At 39.1% G+C, this 18497-nt stretch overlaps 2 protein-coding genes across 7 annotated transcripts; one reads left to right on the top strand and one right to left on the bottom strand.

The window, feature by feature from the left end:
• Positions 1-2463: 2463 nt before the first annotated feature.
• Positions 2464-7320, top strand: cdca7b (cell division cycle associated 7b). The gene is made up of 10 exons (XM_065281666.2): positions 2464-2610; positions 3341-3400; positions 3632-3745; positions 3833-4204; positions 4306-4368; positions 4664-4831; positions 5256-5399; positions 5480-5629; positions 5714-5850; positions 7020-7320. Exons 1-10 carry the CDS (start codon positions 2581-2583, stop codon positions 7039-7041), a joined length of 1260 nt encoding a protein of 419 aa, XP_065137738.1. The 5' UTR covers positions 2464-2580; the 3' UTR covers positions 7042-7320.
• A 1172-nt stretch (positions 7321-8492) lies between these two features.
• On the bottom strand, positions 8493-17644 carry sp4 (sp4 transcription factor). Of its 6 annotated transcripts, none has more exons than XM_065284912.1 (6): positions 17079-17644; positions 16670-16755; positions 14332-15769; positions 11044-11248; positions 10664-10863; positions 8493-10579 (listed from the first exon to the last, which is right to left on the bottom strand). In XM_065284912.1, the coding sequence occupies exons 1-6, from the start codon at positions 17083-17085 to the stop codon at positions 10329-10331; spliced, it is 2187 nt and encodes a 728-aa protein (XP_065140984.1). In that variant the 5' UTR covers positions 17086-17644; the 3' UTR covers positions 8493-10328. The 6 variants fall into 6 exon arrangements, with proteins under 6 accessions (XP_065140984.1, XP_065140976.1, XP_065140969.1 ...); XM_065284904.2 differs by having other exon boundaries at positions 17550-17613; XM_065284897.1 differs by lacking the exon at positions 17079-17644 and adding an exon at positions 16907-17045 and having other exon boundaries at positions 14341-15769.
• Between the last annotated feature and the right edge of the window lie 853 nt (positions 17645-18497).

Here is an 18497-nt window from a genome sequence, read left to right as displayed (position 1 = left end):
ATACTTCAGAAAGTTATAATGAAAAAGCCCACCCAAAACACTGCATAAGATATTACCTATTATGGCCAAAAATGCTGACAAGGGTCACATCTTGCTACGCAAAAACCTGTCTACTGTAGTTAGGAAGCTCACAATGCTTTGTGACACAAACCCACTGTTTTTCCCACTTTGAGTGCCAAGTGCTTGAAAACACAAAAGAAGGCGAGCTAAACAAAGCTTAACCAGCTGTTTGTAATTTGCCTTCTTTATGTGCTGCTCACAAACAGCCGCTACCTGCTGTGAATCTGGCGCGCTGAGCGGGTGGGCCGCGCGCATCGCGTGCGCACCGTATCATTTCGCTGTCATCCGCGCGCCCGTTCGCTGAGCGCATAAATGAAGGTTTGCGGAATAAAGAAGTATTGATGGGAGACGTCTCCGGATGCAGGTGTTTGTGCTGACAAACGATAAAAGCGCTTCACTAGGTACTAATTGAGCAGAAGAAATTAAAAAGTGGAAGAATGAAACAGACGTATTTGTGGGCGAAGAGATGCATGAAAGCAATCACGTGTACAATAATTCATAAAGGGGCGGTTTTCAGGCCATGGTTTAGATTAATCCAGGACTAGGCCTTATAGTTATATTAGGACATTTAAGTAGTTTTTACAAACATACTTTACAAATAAACAATACTGGTGTGCATCTTGACACAAAACAATGACAATGACAAAACAATGACATTGATGTATGTTAAGATATGTCAATGCAAGATGTTTTTAAATTAAGGCAGCTTAAACATGCATTTTAGTCTGGGACTAGGATAAGCCCTGTCTGGGAAACTTATACCCGACCGATCAATTTTTCCTATAGGGTTGTCCTATGTCACCAAATTAATCTAAATATACATGATGACAATGATTTCAGACTCTTGTGCATAATATTAACAAAGAAACTATTCTACATCTACATTTTTTGGATTGATATTGAATATGTATTTGAATTATACTGTGGGAGAAAAATCATGAAAAAAAGTTTTTTTTCTTTAATTATGTCTTCTTTAAATGTCATATTTTCTTTTTAAATTGTATTATTTTATATGGTAAATTTCGGATTAAGCCTATTATTACCCAATTTAAGGTTCAAATGAAGATTTATTTTGAAACATTGAAAGTATTTTTAAGTAAAGCTAGCAGGACTATGGAATATTAAAATGTGTTAAAGTCCTCCTTTTAAAAGGATTGTATACCCTCCTTTTTAATTTGTGACTTTTTTTCTCTTCTTTTCTTTAACTTGTATTCATTTTACTTCAAATGTTATTTGCACAATTATAAGGGCTGTTTGAATATGGTTTACAATCTATGCATGCGGGCTTAAAAAAAAATGTTTTGATCAACCGATTGTTTGTCATTCTTTGCCCTGTGCATGAATGGAGGCTCGACTCAGCACAAAAACCACAATAATTTCATAGCTTTTTACTTTTAGTAGCACAACCCTGTCTTGTTTTATTAAATGCTAACCAAACATTGTGACTGAACATACATGGTCAAATAACTGGGTATTAACTGGAGAAAGTCTTCCATTTTCCTGCCATGAGGGCTTTATATAAGTGTGTGACGTCACTTGGCTTGTTCGACTTCATGTAGTGCCACAGGAAACGCCAGGGGATGACATCAAAATACCGCGAGAGCGGTTCGAGAAATCATACGAAGGAGTCTACTGTCGAAATCGAATTGCTCTCGCGGTACTAAGATGTCATCAGCCTGTCAGTTCTTGCAGCGCTACAAAATCGAACAAAGCTCGAGTTCATGTGCATGAAAACAGCCTGAATCCAATGTTTGCAACGTACTGTTGATTTTGTGCATCGTTTCATTAATTAACGAGAAATTCTGTTTCCAGCAAATCGTTATCTGAATAACTATAAATTAACAAAAAACATAATCATAATCTCCTGACTAATATGAGGGTGCAATATAAATACAATATATTTTAATATTATATTAATATACACATAATAAACTAGTATTTTATGTTTTTACCTTTTGGTTTTACGCCTCTAAAACAAATACAATTTTTTTAACCCAGTTGCTATAATATTAAATATAATATTAAATTATCACACAATAATAGATGCAATTTATCAGCTTGTATTAAAATATATGCTGTCAAACTGTGGTTCTGTGGAGTGACAATCAAGTTTTGTAATGTAAATTACAAAAGTATGCATCGCCGCCGGCACGAGCCAGTGATGGGCGTCAACAAACACATTTCCCGCGAAACTGTACAGCGTAACGTCATGGAGTGTTCCATCTGCAGCCACGAGCGGGGGAGAACGGACGAAGCAAACTTTTGGATTTATGTTACACATATATAATTGATTTTGATACTCTGTTACATGTACATATCTGTTACATGTAATTTGCATTCTGTTAATCTAATATCACGAAAAACTAGCACGCAATATTTTGTTAAATAGATACTACATGTACCCCTCCGTTTCCTTTTCGCGTCCCGTCCTCTCGTGTTGTTTTTTAAAACCATTCATTCACTGAAAGTCGTGTAATAATCACACGCCGATGAACAAGTAAACTTACTTTAATTTTTAAAATGATCAAAACGCGCAAAACTGCTATGGAGGTAAGAGTGTAGATTGTATTTATTTTAATTTAAAAGAGTAATTTAAACCTTACCGGCGGCGTGTCGAGGATCTGTACGTTAGTACGCAGACGGTACTGTACATGAAAAAGTTAGTAAGTTAAGGATTATAATTTTAAAAGACAAGTATGCATCATGCATACCGTCAACAAAACGTTAGATCATGCAAATAAAATCTGTGATTGAACTATGTATGTTAAACTGTGTAGAAGTTTGTGTTTTATTGAGTGTATTGTTGTTTATCTACATGCAATGATTAACCACGTTACACCTTAAAATTCAGATTTTCAACTTCTGGTTATGGTTATCATATAATATTAATGAATTATTATTAATATCACTAATAATACTATTGACGATTATTATTAATGATGATGATGATGATTAATTATTTTGAAGCTTTTGATTAAATAATTTTAAGAAACATTTTTAAATATTTATATGTAATATAAATTTTATATATATATATATATATATATATATATATATATATATATATATATATATATATATATATATATATATATATATATATTATATAATATAATGTTAAAATACTTCTTAAATATCTACATGCGTGTGTATTTATTTATACACATTATTATTATTATACACAGCACACACACATATATATGACACTTTTATTTTGCAAACGATTAGTCGCGATTAATTGTTATGCAGCCCTACTTCAAAATAAACTCTTTGTTTTCAGACTAAACAGCTGGACATGATGGATCTGTCAGAGGAGAGCAGAGACAGCATTCAGTCAAAGGTGTCAGACGAATTTATTTGACCCCTAAAATTGTGATGTCAAAATTTTCAATGAATTGATTAAATACAAACCTTAAATACAAAGATGATGTATTATGATCAGTTATTGAGTTTCAAAATATAAATATGATTGACAAAATATAGGACTCCTATAAAAAAGTGCTTATTTTTTGGTATTTGGCCCTATACATTATCGAGAAGTAATAATGTTGTCTTTTTCTCTCTATGGCAGGATCTTTGCTTCAGGTCGGATTGTATCACAGATGAGTTGGCTCAGATCTTCATGGATACAGAAAGCGAGGGCGAATTTGAAGGTTTTGCAGAGGACGATTGGAGAAAACCTCTCGTAATATGAAATTTTATGTCTGCCTTGCAAAATTATCCCCAAAATCTGTCCCATTTTTTTATTAACTTTTATTTCACATGTTGACAGAGCGACAGGTCTGAGGAAGACAGCGATGACATCGGCTTTTATTCTGACGGAGAGGAGCCTGAATCTAAAAAGAAACGCACCTCTGGATTGTGTGTTGCGTTCAAGTTTCCTACTAACAAAAGAAGCCCCGCCCCTAAACGAAATATGACTAAACGAGGCAACAGAGAGGCCACGCCCACAGCCCCTCCTATTGGCAGCCGTCCCGCAGGAAGAAACATGAAGCGAGGAAGGGAACGATCAAAAGAGCCTGTTTTATCCGACAGCAAACCCAAAGCCTCTGATCACGTGGCCAATGTTGAGAGTCTGCTGACGGATGAAGAGATGCAAATATTGAGCAAAAGAGCCAAAAACATCGAGGAAAACAAAGCAATGGTCATTTTATATCATTTTGCTGTTTGAGAACTATCATTTCTAATTTATTTTGCAATATTATGAAATTTCAAGTTAATTATTTATGATTCTTTTTTTGACAGCTTGCAAAACTGTTTGCAGACTTGAAATCTTTGCCTGAACTTTCATCCAAAACGACTCCGACAGTAAGAAACCACGAGCTCACATAATTCACCAAAACCTTTTCTGTCCACATGTATTCCACTGAAATCAAACATTTTAAAACATTTTGTTGCTTGTCGTCATGTCTTATTTACCTTTTCACTTTTAACTTTCTCTTTTGAAAAAATATTGATAAATATTCAATATAGAAGTTATAAATACCCCCTGCTTCCAATTTGAAATCACAAATAGCAAATGCTGATTTCTAGCTGTAATGTAAACTAAAAGTTTGTGATGTGAATTGAGTTTGTTCACTTCTTTGTTGTCTTCTCGAAACAGAAAAAGAAATTGTCCGCTCCAAAACGACGTTTCTCAGAGGTGCAGAGCGAGAGACGTAACCCGAGTCGTAAGGCGAGACCCCCAGAACATTTCGGGGTAGAGGTGGAGGAGAAATCGGTGTCTCAGAAGAGAGAGGTCGGCAAAATTGACATCCAACGTCTGATGGAGGCAAGAAAGAGCCACTTATCATTGAACAATATGAGCTTTGAAGCTGGACTATAAAATATATTACACGTCGTAACATCAGTATAATGAAATTGTTTCAGATCCACAGTAAAAATATTTTTCAAGTACTTAAAGGGATAGTTGAAAATCTAGTAACGGTATACTGTCCATGTCCAAAAAGGTAATAAAAACATCATCAAAGTAGTCCATGTGACATCAGTGGGTCAGTAAGAATGTGTAAAAGCATCAAAAACTAAGCCTGGGTGCACAAAAAACAAAAAAAAAAACAAACAGCTGGGGAGCACCAGATAACACGTCAGCAACGTCACTGCAGTCACGTGACTTAAGTCTCGCGCAAGCGACCACTATTTCGGCCTGCTTGGTTTTTATGTATAACGACTTTTGAACTTGTTTTGATGGTGTGCAGGTTGATGAAGGCCAACGAGATGTGAGACCCAAACAGAGGAAACGTCGTTCCCGTGAATCTATTCGTATGCCGGAGGACATCACTCAAGAAGAACTGGATAACGTCGCTGATCGCGCAAAAGACAAAATCCTCGATAAAGAAAATGTAAGTCATTGCCGAAGTCATTTTAATGTTTGCTTTGATCAGTTGCATGTGTTTGATGTGTTTATATGACGCGTCTTCAGGGCAGCACTTGTCATCAGTGTCGTCAAAAGACCCTCGACACAAAGACAGAATGCAGGGGTCCATACTGCAGAGGGGTCAAAGGTCAGTTCTGTGGCCCCTGCTTACGTAACCGTTACGGTGAAGAAGTTCGCACGGCGCTGCTGGATCCCGTAAGTGTTGTAGTAAATGGTGTTTGCTGTTGATAAACGCCGTGTATACATTCTCATGTGTGTTGTTGTTGTTGTTTTTTGTAGACGTGGGTGTGTCCCATCTGTCGTGAAGTGTGTAACTGCAGTCTGTGCAGAAAGCGTGATGGACGCTGTGCTACGGGCGCTCTCACACACCTGGCAAAATTCTACGGCCATGACAACGTAAAGGAGTATTTAGAGAGGTAAATCAGCACTTGTATCAGTTCAGATGTTAAAGTAAAATCTCCTTTAATGGTCTTCATTTATAAAGCATGCGATAAATCCACAGCAACGTTCATTTCTATAAAACTGTGCTTAGTGCCTCGTCAGGGCCCGTGCAGACGTGTGCACTTTTACTTGTCCAAGTGCTGCAGGTTTTTGAAAATGAGCCATTCTTGCTGCTCGTAAAGGATTTGGATGCTCTTTTAATATTTCATTGGCTATGTTTACATGCACAAAATTGTGTCAATCTGACTGAATTTAATCTGATTGCAGGTTATGACAGTACAGTTTACATGCACCCTAAACATTGCAATCTGATTCAAATGTTTGTTTACATGTACATTTTATATAATCCTTACCAAACATCTGTGCAAGCACACAGCCAGGGTTCCCATACTTGTAAAAAAACAGCTCAATGGAAATTCAAAACTAGCCAAAAAGCACCCCAATGCACAAATACCAATTATTTATAAACAAAATCTTTCAATCTTTACCTCCAGAAAATATCAACTCGCAGAAAAGTTTAAAGTAGCCCAGATCTTAAGTCCGCCTAAAAGCAGAGGATTTGGCAACAACGTGCACAGCATCTCTCGTCCAGTTCACTTTATCTCTTTATAAATGTACACAGTCAAAGTTGAGATGGAGAAAGTTGTTCTTAAGAAGTTTTCAGATATAGGCAAAGAAATCACACCTTTCGAAATGCACAACGCCAATTTATTCCTTTATGTAATGTTATGAAATACATGAACTCTGCAGAATGTAGCATCTGATTCTTATACCTCATTCGTATTGATTAAGGTGTTTACATGAAGGCTTTTCAATCTGATTGAACCATCAATACAGTTAAAAACTGATTATTTGGTTGCATGTAAATGAAATTAATTCGGTATCGTTTATAAGGCGAAGATTTGAAACGGTTCAGCTGCGCAAAATTCCAAGATTATTTGTGTTTGTTCTGTGAATCACACGGACGCACTTTACTGAAATGATCGTAGTATCATATTTTTAAGATGGCTTATACGTAGCATTTTATAAATGAGAACAGCTTCATTTCAGGGTCTCAGATCAGTAATAATATTTAAACAGCATTATGCATGAAATTATATTTTGACTATATCATTTTATAACTGATGGATTTGTTTTTTTTAAGCCTACGGAATGAAGCGGAGTGAAGATGGAGCAGAATCGATCAAAATTGACACTGACCCCCTTTTAATGTTTAACTTTTGACACATTTTAAGTTTAGCATTAAAACACTGATGAGCTATTAAAGCACAGATATGCAAATCACTAGTTTATTTTTTATACATCTTGATTTTATACTGTACTTTGATTTTATACTGTACTTTTTATAGGAATCATTCTCTTATGAATAAAACACAAGTGTGCTATAAAAGCACATGAAAGATATTTCTGATTGAAAAGCATTCTGTCATTTGCACAGTTTTTAATAAAAAGTTAAAATTTTAACAAATGCATCAGTCTTTGTTTTATGTAGAGAAATCAACTAATGAATCAATTTTGTTAAATAATATTTTTAATTTAATGGTAAAGACTAATATAAATAATGTGAAATCAATTTATGCATGTAGATTATACCCAATTAGCATTTTGATGGTGATAATAATTCAATCTTTGTGTTCTTTTTTATGTAATGTTATCTTTAAAAATTATATTAAATTATCATTTATGACTGATCTCTTTTGGAAGGCACACAAATGCTTATTGCTATAATTATGGACACTTATCTAAAATTGTATATACATGAAGATAATTTAAATTATACTTAAGGTGTGTTTGCAAACCTACCGATAAGCTAAAATGTCATGCATCTCCTGCCACATCACATATAAATCTAATAATTCTTTATCATACAGTATAAAATATTAACACAAACTGGGTGACATGTCACATGAGGAATCGTTGTAGAGAGACGGGTGCTCTGAAGCGAAACGCTCACATACCAGCTGTTTAGTTGGATTACAGCTTCCCTTTGATGCCGCACTGCAGGTACAGAGCTGTCAATCATATTGAGAAAGAAACAAAGAAGTCCCACCCACCTGAAATCACCCACGTCTCATTCCTGTCACCGTTTCGCCGCTTCTGTCATCGACTTTAACAGACACTTTGAAAAGACACTAAAGTTTCCTGCAGTTTTCGTCAGCATCAGCATCTGTTGCTATGGGGTTGCTAGGGTAAACCGGTGGGTTCCAAGATGCTGCTAAAGGGATAGGTCACCCAAAAATGAAAATTCTGTCATCACTTACTCAACTGATAATGAGCCCCATTCACTTCCATAGTATTCTTTTTTGGGTTTGGGTTCAAACATTCCTCAAAATATCTTCCTTTGTGTTCATCAGAACAAAGACATTTATACCGGTTTGTAACAACATGAGAGCGAGTAAATGATGACTGAATTTTCATTTTTAGGTGAACTATCCCTTTAAATCTCAAACCATGTAGTACTAGGCTAGTGCACTGGTAGTATAATTTACAGGTTAAGTTCACACACCTGCACTAAATCTAAAAGCACACGATTGATCCAGATTTGACACTAAATGTCCTGTAAATAAACGTACAAAGATAAATAAACAAACAATAAAGAATTAGATCAGACATGGTGTATGTAAGACAGATTTACTCACTTTAATTTCAAGTGTTATGCAGGTAAAGTTGTTTCTTTATCCTTTTATTTACCCATGAACATAACACGTTTGTACAAAGTTATTTAAAAATATCAATAAACCGCAGCCTTTCAGGCTAACCTGGCAAAAAACCCATTATCAAATGCCATGAGAACAAAGAAACATCTTAGAAAAATGATTTACAAATGATGCGTCACTAGAAAATTTTAAAGAAAATCGGTTGCCACAGGAAATATTACCAAAAACATCTATTTTTATAATTGTTTGGTATCAACCACTTCTTTTTGAACTTTTTTTTTTAAAGTTTTCTTTTGAAACAAGTCAACTCAGATAAATTAAAAGCCATGGTTTAACTTTCTAAAAGGACCACGTTAAGAAATAACAGATCAATACTAAATAGATCCATAGCGGAAATGAACCATGCGGCACGTCATCTCTGCATTAACAGCGCACAATACACATTAGCAAATACTAATATAAGGATAAATAATAAATTAGACACACACAAACACACACACATGGGCATCATCTATTTGTGTTGTGTGTTGACCGAAAATAGGGGCCTGAAATGAATTACAAAGAAAACGAAACACTCGAAAACACACGCCACCACACGTATTTCTGAACATTAAATGGGTCTGATTTGGCCTATTGTGACCCAGCAGAAAAAACATCTGGTAAGGGGGAGGTTGTATGGATGTAACAGGGTTGAATCTCTTTGGGGAGAGCATGAGAGTCGATGGCCGACAAGAGGGCACTTTCAAAAAAAAAAAAAAAAGGGGGCCGAACGGTGACATGGGTCAGGTTTATGACCCAATCTACAGAGACCCTCATTTAAGTACCCAGTCTTCACTGGCCACAGTGTTCACCATCATATAAAAAAAAAAATGATGTGGTCAACTGGGTATTTGAAAAGCCCACGTCCCCCTGCCCAGCCGTAACATAGTGGTACTGCAGTAATTGTTAAGGCATCTGAGTACAGTTCATATGACTTGAGATCTGAAAATGTTTTTTTTAGTTTTTTAAATCATTTTTCAGAAAGAAACCTATTCTACCTCTTGGTAATGTAAACATGGTTTTACAAAGATTGTCTTTATAGTATTGCTTTCATTTAACATGACATGTCTCAGAAAGCTAGATTGTTTTTTCTTTTTCTCTTTTTTTTAAAGAAATGTCTTTCGATCCATAATCTTTGCTCAACTGGAATGCATTGTTTGTAAATCTAATGTGCTTTTCTTAAAGACCTGTAAAACAGCCACTTCATAAATGCTCATTCGACTACTCGGGGTCACGTTCCTTTTGTGCAGGGAAAAATATTATAAATCTCACTGTCCGACACGCAGAGCCCGAAATCCCCAAGAACTCCTACGTGAGGCTGTGATTGACACACCGATCACGCGCCATTCAACCACTTGTGCTAAGGCTCTTATCGTGTCTTTAGGCTCTTCATAATTTGCAAACTACAGACCAATGCACGAGTAGTGCAGCCGTTCATTGCGAGGCTCCAAAAAACAGAGATTCTCATCCCCGAACCAATTTATAACGATATATTTTTTGTGCATAGCGAAAGATTTTCAACTACTATCCTCGGGAATATCTTGTGCTACTCAAAATAAAAAAAAAACTCATCATGTTTTTTATCAGCTCATATTATTTCCATACTCTTTAGATTATTCTTCGTTATATTTGATAATAATAAATTTCCATATGAGAAATCGACTACGCTCAAACAGCTGTCCATCATCGAAAGAAAAGAATGAAGAACATAAACAAACATATAAACAATCCAACAACATCGTGGTGCTCTTATTCAACTACTCAAACTCCTCATCTAAATTGTTTGAAGTCGCAGGCGTGGCCGGGTTCGAATCCTGCGAGAGTGACGCCACGGTGACGATTCTTGGCGATCCCAGGTCCTCGTCCACTTCTTCCTCCATGTCCTCTGTCGTGATGATGGTAAGTGCCGCCCCACCTTTTTTGTTCTGGTGGGTTTTGATGTGCTTTGACAAGTGGTCGCTTCGCATGAACCTCTTGGAACATTCGGGACACTCGAACCTCTTCTCTCCTGAACAGAACAGAGAAGATCGTACGTTTATTTACTTCAGTCTACTCTATCCTGATGATTCGTGACAGGTGTTTGTGCACGCACCTGTGTGTGTCCTGCGATGTCGCTGAAGCTCGTCGCTCCTGGTAAAGCGTTTCCCGCAGAAGATCCAGTTACAGACAAACGGTCTCTCTCCCGTGTGCCAGCGCAGGTGAGCTCTCAGATGAGACGTCTTACCGTAAACCTTTCCGCAACCCTCCATGTGACACACGTGCTGCTTCTTTTTGGATGGGTCGCTGTTGTTTCTGTATGAAAAGCAAGAACCATTAATCAGAAATGTGTGTGACCATGATTAGACTTTATATATAGCTCATGTGCACGCTACGATATTTGAGAGATGCATATAATGTTTCAGATTTTAATCTCCTGTACCCTCTTCCTAAAAATCTCATCTTACACTCATTTACTTCTCTTTTCTGACATACCTCCCCTCTCCATCCCTGCAGTTGGGACAGGAACAGGCCACCCTGCGAAGCCTCTTGCTGGGTTGACCCTCCTGATCAGATGGACTTTGGACCTGACCCATCTGATCCGGGCTCACTGCGTTTAGGGTTGTGCTGTTGATGTTGCCAACTGTGACCGTCACAGGGGTGGACTGAACTTTGACTCCCTCCTGATTCTGCTGTTGACCTGTACAAAATGTAATGATTGAATCACTCTTTTCTGTGCTTTTCACTGCTTCTATTTATGTAAAGCTGCTTTGAAACAATTGACTTTTGTGAAAAGCGCTATATAAATAAAATTGAATTGAATTGAATTGAACTCTGTGTGCTGGTCTAAATGTCAATGGATGCATGCTTAACTATGGAAAGATTTGATTTCATTTCATTCCAAAAGCAATGTCCTAAATCATGAAATGATAATAAAAATTCAGAAATATTTACAAACACATGGAGTCGCTGTGGTTCATTATGTTATTTGGGTGATGTACAGTATTGTGCTTAAGTCTGAGGCTGCCATGAGCTTTGTTGTTCTAGCAAAGTTTAAAGGACCATCCATATTTATTTCTCGCTTTCTTTATTAGGATAGAAACAGAAAATAGAGGAAATGTGTGCACAAAATGGCTTTATCTTGTAAAAGTCTCTTTGCTTTAACACATCTCAAGCTCTTCTGAAGTTAGGATTTCATTCATTTCGTTTGAAAAGATCCTGCAGGTTCCTGCTATCGCTTCAGTCTAAGAAGAGGTCACATCGCATTAAATCCTTAACAATTTAGCATATGAAATATATGCTATTTCATGCATTGACTTATTAACACAGTTATCAGTTGTAATCCTCATGCTAAGCAAATGCAAAAAGTCAAAAAGGCAATTGAGCTTGTGACGGAATATTTCTGGGCCAAACTCACGCCTCCTCTTTCCTACAAGTTTTGGAGTAAATCGTTTTTTATACACGAAATGGGTACCCGTTATGTATCAGTGACCCCATATTCCTTTTATGGGCACTCCCCCGGAAAACCACACCCACACATCAATCAGAGCGAGAGCAAGGATGCTCATTAACATTGTTCCTTCGAGTAGAAGTCACAGACATAACTGCACACAATAGCTTTGTTTTATATCAAGAATCAACAATGGCACGAAAGAAGAGGAGTCGGAGAGTCAATCGGTTTCCATTCAAGTCAATGTGTGTATTTCCACTGACTGCGCTCCGAATCCGTCACAGCTCCGGCCATCCGCAGCCCTCCGGCACAAATACGCAGAGCTTCTATTTTTGACGGATGCCGAACAGCTCCGCAGGGCCGAGCCATGACTTTATCGCGTGATCATACCTGAATTCGCGAGATCTCGTGTTTTTTTCCTTTATTAAATCTTTGCAATACAAACATTACAAAGTCATTAATATAGAAACGACAAATAATAGACAAGAACAGAGCCAGGGGTAGTTAAATGATAAAGTATATGGTATAATAAATACATTAAAGATGTAATAAATGGTTTTAGCAGCTTTCTTATTTTTTGAATTTTGGATGGATTTGATGTACTGCTCTGTCTGCGCGAGATCTCGTGTTGTGATCTGGGCTGGTTTGTAAAAACGTTATAATTCAAGTCATAATTTGCGGAGACAGAACTAGGTATCGGGCGATCACCACGTGAATTTGCGAGACCTCATGGGTCCTCGTCACTTCAGCACGCAGCCGCTCTGCAACCAATACGGAACTGGTGGGTATTGGCGGACGGCGGAGTGCGGAGCCGTTACGCAGCGGAGCAGATCTGCAGCCGCTCCGCAGTCGGTGGAAATCCGGCGTAAGTGAAACTGCATCAAATGTCTGTGTTTTGTTGCCAATCGATGCGTAAGAACGTTTAATGTTAACGACACATACATGTAGTGAATCATAAGTTATCCAGAGATAGTGGGATAATGTTTTGTGTGTGTTGCTTGCAACTCGCTCCTCCCGCTGGCAGGGTTCCCACACCTTAGTTAAATGAAAATTCAAGGACCTTTCAAGGACTTTCTAGGTCCAATACCCTCAAATTCTAAATGTGACTTAATGTGGGGACACATTTCAAGTGAGAGCAAGGTTATACCGTGTTACCTTTTAAGATACATTGTTACAGTTTCCTTTCGAGGGAACGCGACAAAGACAGGGTGATGCGGGAGCCAGGAAGTATATCGCTATCTGAAATATTGCCAAAGACGGCGTTACAGGGACGCAGGAAGTATGGCAAGGGAGACGCAGTTGCAAAAACGCATTTTAGTATGAATCAACATTCACATACAGAAGATATAAGCATTTAAAGCAAACAGTTTAGCACGTGTGCTTAAAAAGTCTAGAATTTTTATGATATTATCAAACACTACACAAGGAATAATATGGATTTTTTTCCAGAAAACGTCTTGCATAAAATAGATTCAAGCACTTCAATGACCTGTATCTATGTATGTATATTTTCAAAGACTTCCCAGGGCCTTGATTTTTCCCCCAGATTCACAAACTTTCAAGGATTTCAAGGACCCAACCCTGCGCTGGACGCCTCCGGAATTTCGTGCTTTTCCAGAAACAATCGCTAGAGCTGATCTGTCTTTTATAAATCTGATAAAACTAAAGGGTCTTCACAGATATAAAAGATGTAATACTACTCTATAGGTAACCGAGATGAGCAAAAACAGTGTGTGTTATGTGAGCTTTAATACTGCATACAAATTTCCTGTATTATCCGGATGTATTCTAATAAAGAGACTGAGAAATAATTATTTATGATCATTGTACCGTTGCAAAAACAACATGGTTGCATGATGGCCTAAGACTTTAGCACAGCACATGTCTTGTGATATTTTTTTAAAATAACCTTTACTTCCAGGTAAAGAGGGTGGAACCAAACTCCTAAAGAAGTCGAACAAAGAGTCTGAAATCTAACACCTTTAGAAGGAAAACAACATTCAGACACCAACTCATTAAATATAAATGCCTTAACTTGCCTTTTTACTCCTTAAGTAATAAAAGGGTCATAAAGAGCTGGCAAACATTGTCTGATTTAGAAAATGTACTTGTTCAAGTGCTATTTTTATGCCAATACACATTTCCATAACAATCATTTTCTTTAAAACACCTGTCATCAATTGCTCAACCTAATGTTGTAAACCTGCAAAGGTTTCTCTTCTGAAAAAATTATTGACATACAAAGTCAAGCAAGTTTGGAATAAAAGTGAGTAAATGATGACAGATTTTTTTTTTAGGTAAACAGGTGTACAGCTCCACAGCTGTGGTCTTACCTTGCACACCTGTGATGGTGAGAGGGACGCCCTGCACCTGTACTCCAGCTGTCCCCAAACCCGCAATGTTCACCGTCTGCATCCCCGTGCCGGAGGTCAGAGTGATGGGCGACCCTCCGAGCGTCAGTGGGGCGATCTGAGTGTAGGTGCCTCCGCTGGATGTTACGGGCGAGAGCGTCAGCTGTTGGGGCATGGCCGCATTCTGCACCTGAACGGTCTGCCAGCTGATCTGCCCTGAGGGCGTAAGAGTGGGCGTTCGGATAAGAACCTGGGTCGGGTTCTGGAAGGCCTGAAGCTGGAGGTTCTGCTGAACCGGTTGTAAAGTCTGCCCGGGCTGAAGCTGTATGGATCCTTGAACCACCTGCTGCTGGGGCGATTGAATCTGGATCTGTTGCAGAACCGGGTGGCCCACAATTTGGAACTGTTGGATTTGGCCGGCCTGATCCGATGCGGGTTGGAGCCCGTTGGACTGAGCGACGATCTGGGCGTCTGACTCACCCGACTGCCCCTGACCGTCCTTCTGGGTCTCGGTAGCTACTGTAGATAACGTCGTGCCATCTGCAGAGGTCGCAACAGTAGAATCGATGCCAGATGCGGTTGTTGTGCAAGTAGAAACACCCATCGATTCTGCTGCACTCGTGACGGTGGTGGTTATCAACTGGTTGCCATTAGAAATGCTCCCATCACTTGACTGGACCAGCTGAACCGACCCACCCCCTCCTGCCATGTTATTGATGACCGGTAGGGCAAACGTCATGCCGCCGAGGTTGATGGGTAACGTAGTCACCATCGGGGCTTGTGTACCCTGAATGCTTTGTAGCTGGAATGACGGTCTGATCTGAAGCGGAATCGTCTGATTGGCTAGATTCTGTGTGACGATGTTGGCCGAGCCCGCCCTCTGAGGCGTGGCCAAGATGGCTTGGTTGTTTCCGGTGGAGAAGAGTTGAATCTGTTCCGGCTGAACGCTTAAGGGGTTACTGGGGCTAATTTGGATTTGCTGTCCATCTGCGGTCTGCAGGTGTGGAATGACCTGATACTGAATCCCGCCCGTTGAGTTAGGCAAATTCTGCACCTGGATGATTTGAAATTGCTGCTGCTGCTGCTGTCCGGCAGGTGCGTTACTCGAAGCCACCGCCTTGACCTTCCGCCCCGCCGTTCCTTCACCGGTGGCTATGCTAGACGTAGCGACACCCGACTGCTGAATGCTGTCCTTAGTTAGGGTTGTGGCCGCGGGTGAAGTCGCTATGATCTGCCAGCCGTTTCCGGTTAACTGTGCAGGAACTAACTCGAGCTGCTGCGTGGGATTCTGGAGCTGCAGCAGGCCCTGATTCGGGTCGATTATAATCTGCTGATGTGTAGCGGCCTGACCCTCACCTCCGACTCCTCCTATTTTACTGCACGTCGCTGCAAGCAATGCGAGGGGAGACGGTTGTGCATCCTACACACACACACACAAACAGCGTTAAGTTAGTAGTGTCAGTAAATGTGGGCGGGTTCACAGGAAGAGTAAGTGGGTGTTTGTAAACCACAGTGTCTCCATTTCACGGAGCCATCAAGGCCTAGAGAGACAAACTCATTATTACAAAAACTCCTTCATCGAGTTATTTCAATTGATGCATGAATAACATTGCACCAACATTTCAAGTACAGTAAGGTCTGAGACAACTAGTGAAGATGCTGGGGATATTTTATTACAAATTATACAAACACTTTACAACCGGATTGCATTTAGTAACATTACTTAATGCATTGGCCAACTTAATCTAACAATAAACAAAATTTAGACAGGATTTGTTCAACTTTGATCATGTTAATTTTAGCATTTGCAAATAAATTTTTTTAACAATCTGATTTGACATTAACTAATATTTAAAAAGATAAAACTGTATTGCTTATTGTTAGCTAATGTATTTACTAATATTAACAAATGCAAACTTAATTTAATTTGGATAACACTTTAAAACATAAGCATAGCAACAAAAATGAAAGCATTGTACTGACGCTGACATGTATTTCACACATTTGTGTAAAATGTAATGTGTTATCTCAGCATGCTTTGTGAATGTGTGCATCAGTAGAAGATCATTGAGTTAAGCAAGTTTATTTTAGTTTTTTTATTTATTTTCTACTTAGACTTTTGAACCCCACTGTGTGACTCTGAAATGCCGAAGATTAAAAATGTTAACACGATTTAATTCACAAATGTTTTAGTAATTTAAACATACAAATTAAAGAAGGTGAGATAGGGACATGATGTAACTGTACTGAAGCACCCTGCAAAATCAGGAAGTGCTTTCAGCAACAACACCCTTTAATTCAAACTTCACATTTCTGATACCTGTGATCCTGAACTTTTCCCTTTCGTACCCCCTTCACCTCCACTGGTCTTCCCCCCATCTGTGGCCATAGCTTCCTTCTTTAGATCTGTAAAACAAATTCGTGTCAGCCCCAAAGAAATGTGTGCATGTGTGGAGCTAGAAACTAAATAAATGCAATAACACATTTAACACTCAAGAGCATAATGGAAACAAGGTTTTCTTTCTAATACAAAACCATCCAAGAGATCCAAACACACAAACATCTCCCACGTCCTTAACACACATTGCACAAGACCCAAAACTGATCAATAGGCAGAAATAAACAGCAGATCCCACATGCATTCAGGGGGGACACATATGGAGAGATGGCACAGACGCACGCATTGAAAATCAAGGGGTGGAGACGCATAAGGAGGGGAGGGTACGTACCACTCATTCCGCATTAATAAAACCCGGAGAGGAGTTGTTTAAGAGAAAAAAGGCCGGACGCCGTGGAAGGCAGGCAGAAGCCCAGCAGAAGGACGGCCTATTTTCTCCAGCGGCCGCAGACTGTGGCGCAGCTCTGACGCACGGACCCACCCCGTCAGGAAGGGCGGTGCCAATGCAAAAACACCCTTCAATAACGGAGCACCAAATGCCGATAGAGTCCAAGCTGGTCGGGTTCAACCGCACCGGTTCCGCGCGAGTTCAAATCCGGCCCCTTTGCTGTGTTCGTTTCGCAATTAAATAATAATCCTTGGCGGATGTACACGAAGGTCTGTCAGAGATCTCAGTCTGCGCGAAGGCCCACCCACTCCCATTTAAATATCAGTGAATGCCAAACCGTCACGTCTGGCTATTTCTCTCTTTTTACGCGCCTCGGATGCGTCTGTGTCGGTTTATTTCGCGGAATATACTCACGATATTTGCCGTAATTCCAATTGTTCACTTTTTTGGTGCACAATTGCATTTGAGGCACACTAAAATTGCTATGGCTTTTGTGGGCGGATGCTCTCCTCCCACATATTCAGATTGGACGGCAACGGTCTGCGGTCGAGGTGACGTATGGGGGTTGTAGTGTAACACAGCGCGACGCTGACTTGCTGTTATAGTCGCGCGGACTTCAACTCCCATTGTGCTTTGCGCCGGAGCGAGTGACGTTTCGTAAGGGGGCGTTATCATGTTCGGTTGTTCGGACTGAAGAAGGGCGGGCTTTTGTGGTATGTGGGGGTTGGGCGAGTGGAAACGGGTGGAGTGACACGAATCTCCGGCCCAGTTCGGTTACAAAACGCACAACCCACTCAAAATACACGCCCTAGTCCACATGCAGTTCACACAACTGTTGAACCAAGTAAATAAATAAACTCGGTATCGCAATAACTGTCGAATATCGCGAGGACCTCTGCAGGTTCACATTTCCTAGCAATAGATTCACATTACAGGATACACAATTATTTGGTTACCCTTAACAACATATGAATGTCACTAATATAGGTAACATATGCAAACAAGTGGCATAAATATATATATGTATATCACACTTTCAATTCAAATTTATTTTTGCATTTATTTCTACTTTGCAAAAATATATATTTAATCACAAACAGTAGAAACACAAGAAAAACATTAAAGAAATGTTAAAAACAGATACATTCTAAAATACATAAAACATTGAAAATTAAAGGCAGTGTTTGGGCTTTCAAATATGGTTTATAGTTCATGTGCTGATCTACACCTGTCATGACATCTGGGTGAACTTAAAAGAAACTCATAACTACACCTTGACAACTTACTTCAAAGTAATCACTTCAAAGTACAGGTCTGGCTTTAATATTTGTAGATGACACCTGGTTTGATATTTTTACCTGT

This window comes from Paramisgurnus dabryanus, chromosome 19 (genome assembly GCF_030506205.2).
Source record: "Paramisgurnus dabryanus chromosome 19, PD_genome_1.1, whole genome shotgun sequence".
In the NCBI taxonomy this organism is placed as follows: domain Eukaryota; kingdom Metazoa; phylum Chordata; class Actinopteri; order Cypriniformes; family Cobitidae; genus Paramisgurnus; species Paramisgurnus dabryanus.
Note: the sequence above shows the minus strand (reverse complement) of the source record. Positions and strands in the feature narration are given on the sequence as shown.

Bases quoted from the DNA above. Each gene is read 5' to 3' on its own strand.
- sp4 (XM_065284890.1), bottom strand. From the start codon at position 16,991: ATGCATGTGGGATCTGCTGTTTATTTCTGCCTATTGATCAGTTTTGGG. The intron at 11,249-14,331 runs GTAAGACCACAG...CATTTTGTACAG, and splicing joins CACCATCACAGGTGTGCAAG to GTCAACAGCAGAATCAGGAG. The intron at 10,580-10,663 runs GTGCGTGCACAA...TGTTCTGTTCAG, and splicing joins ACATCGCAGGACACACACAG to GAGAGAAGAGGTTCGAGTGT.
- cdca7b (XM_065281666.2), top strand. From the start codon at position 2,581: ATGATCAAAACGCGCAAAACTGCTATGGAG. The intron at 5,400-5,479 runs GTAAGTCATTGC...ACGCGTCTTCAG, and splicing joins AAATCCTCGATAAAGAAAAT to GGCAGCACTTGTCATCAGTG. The intron at 5,630-5,713 runs GTAAGTGTTGTA...TGTTTTTTGTAG, and splicing joins GCACGGCGCTGCTGGATCCC to ACGTGGGTGTGTCCCATCTG.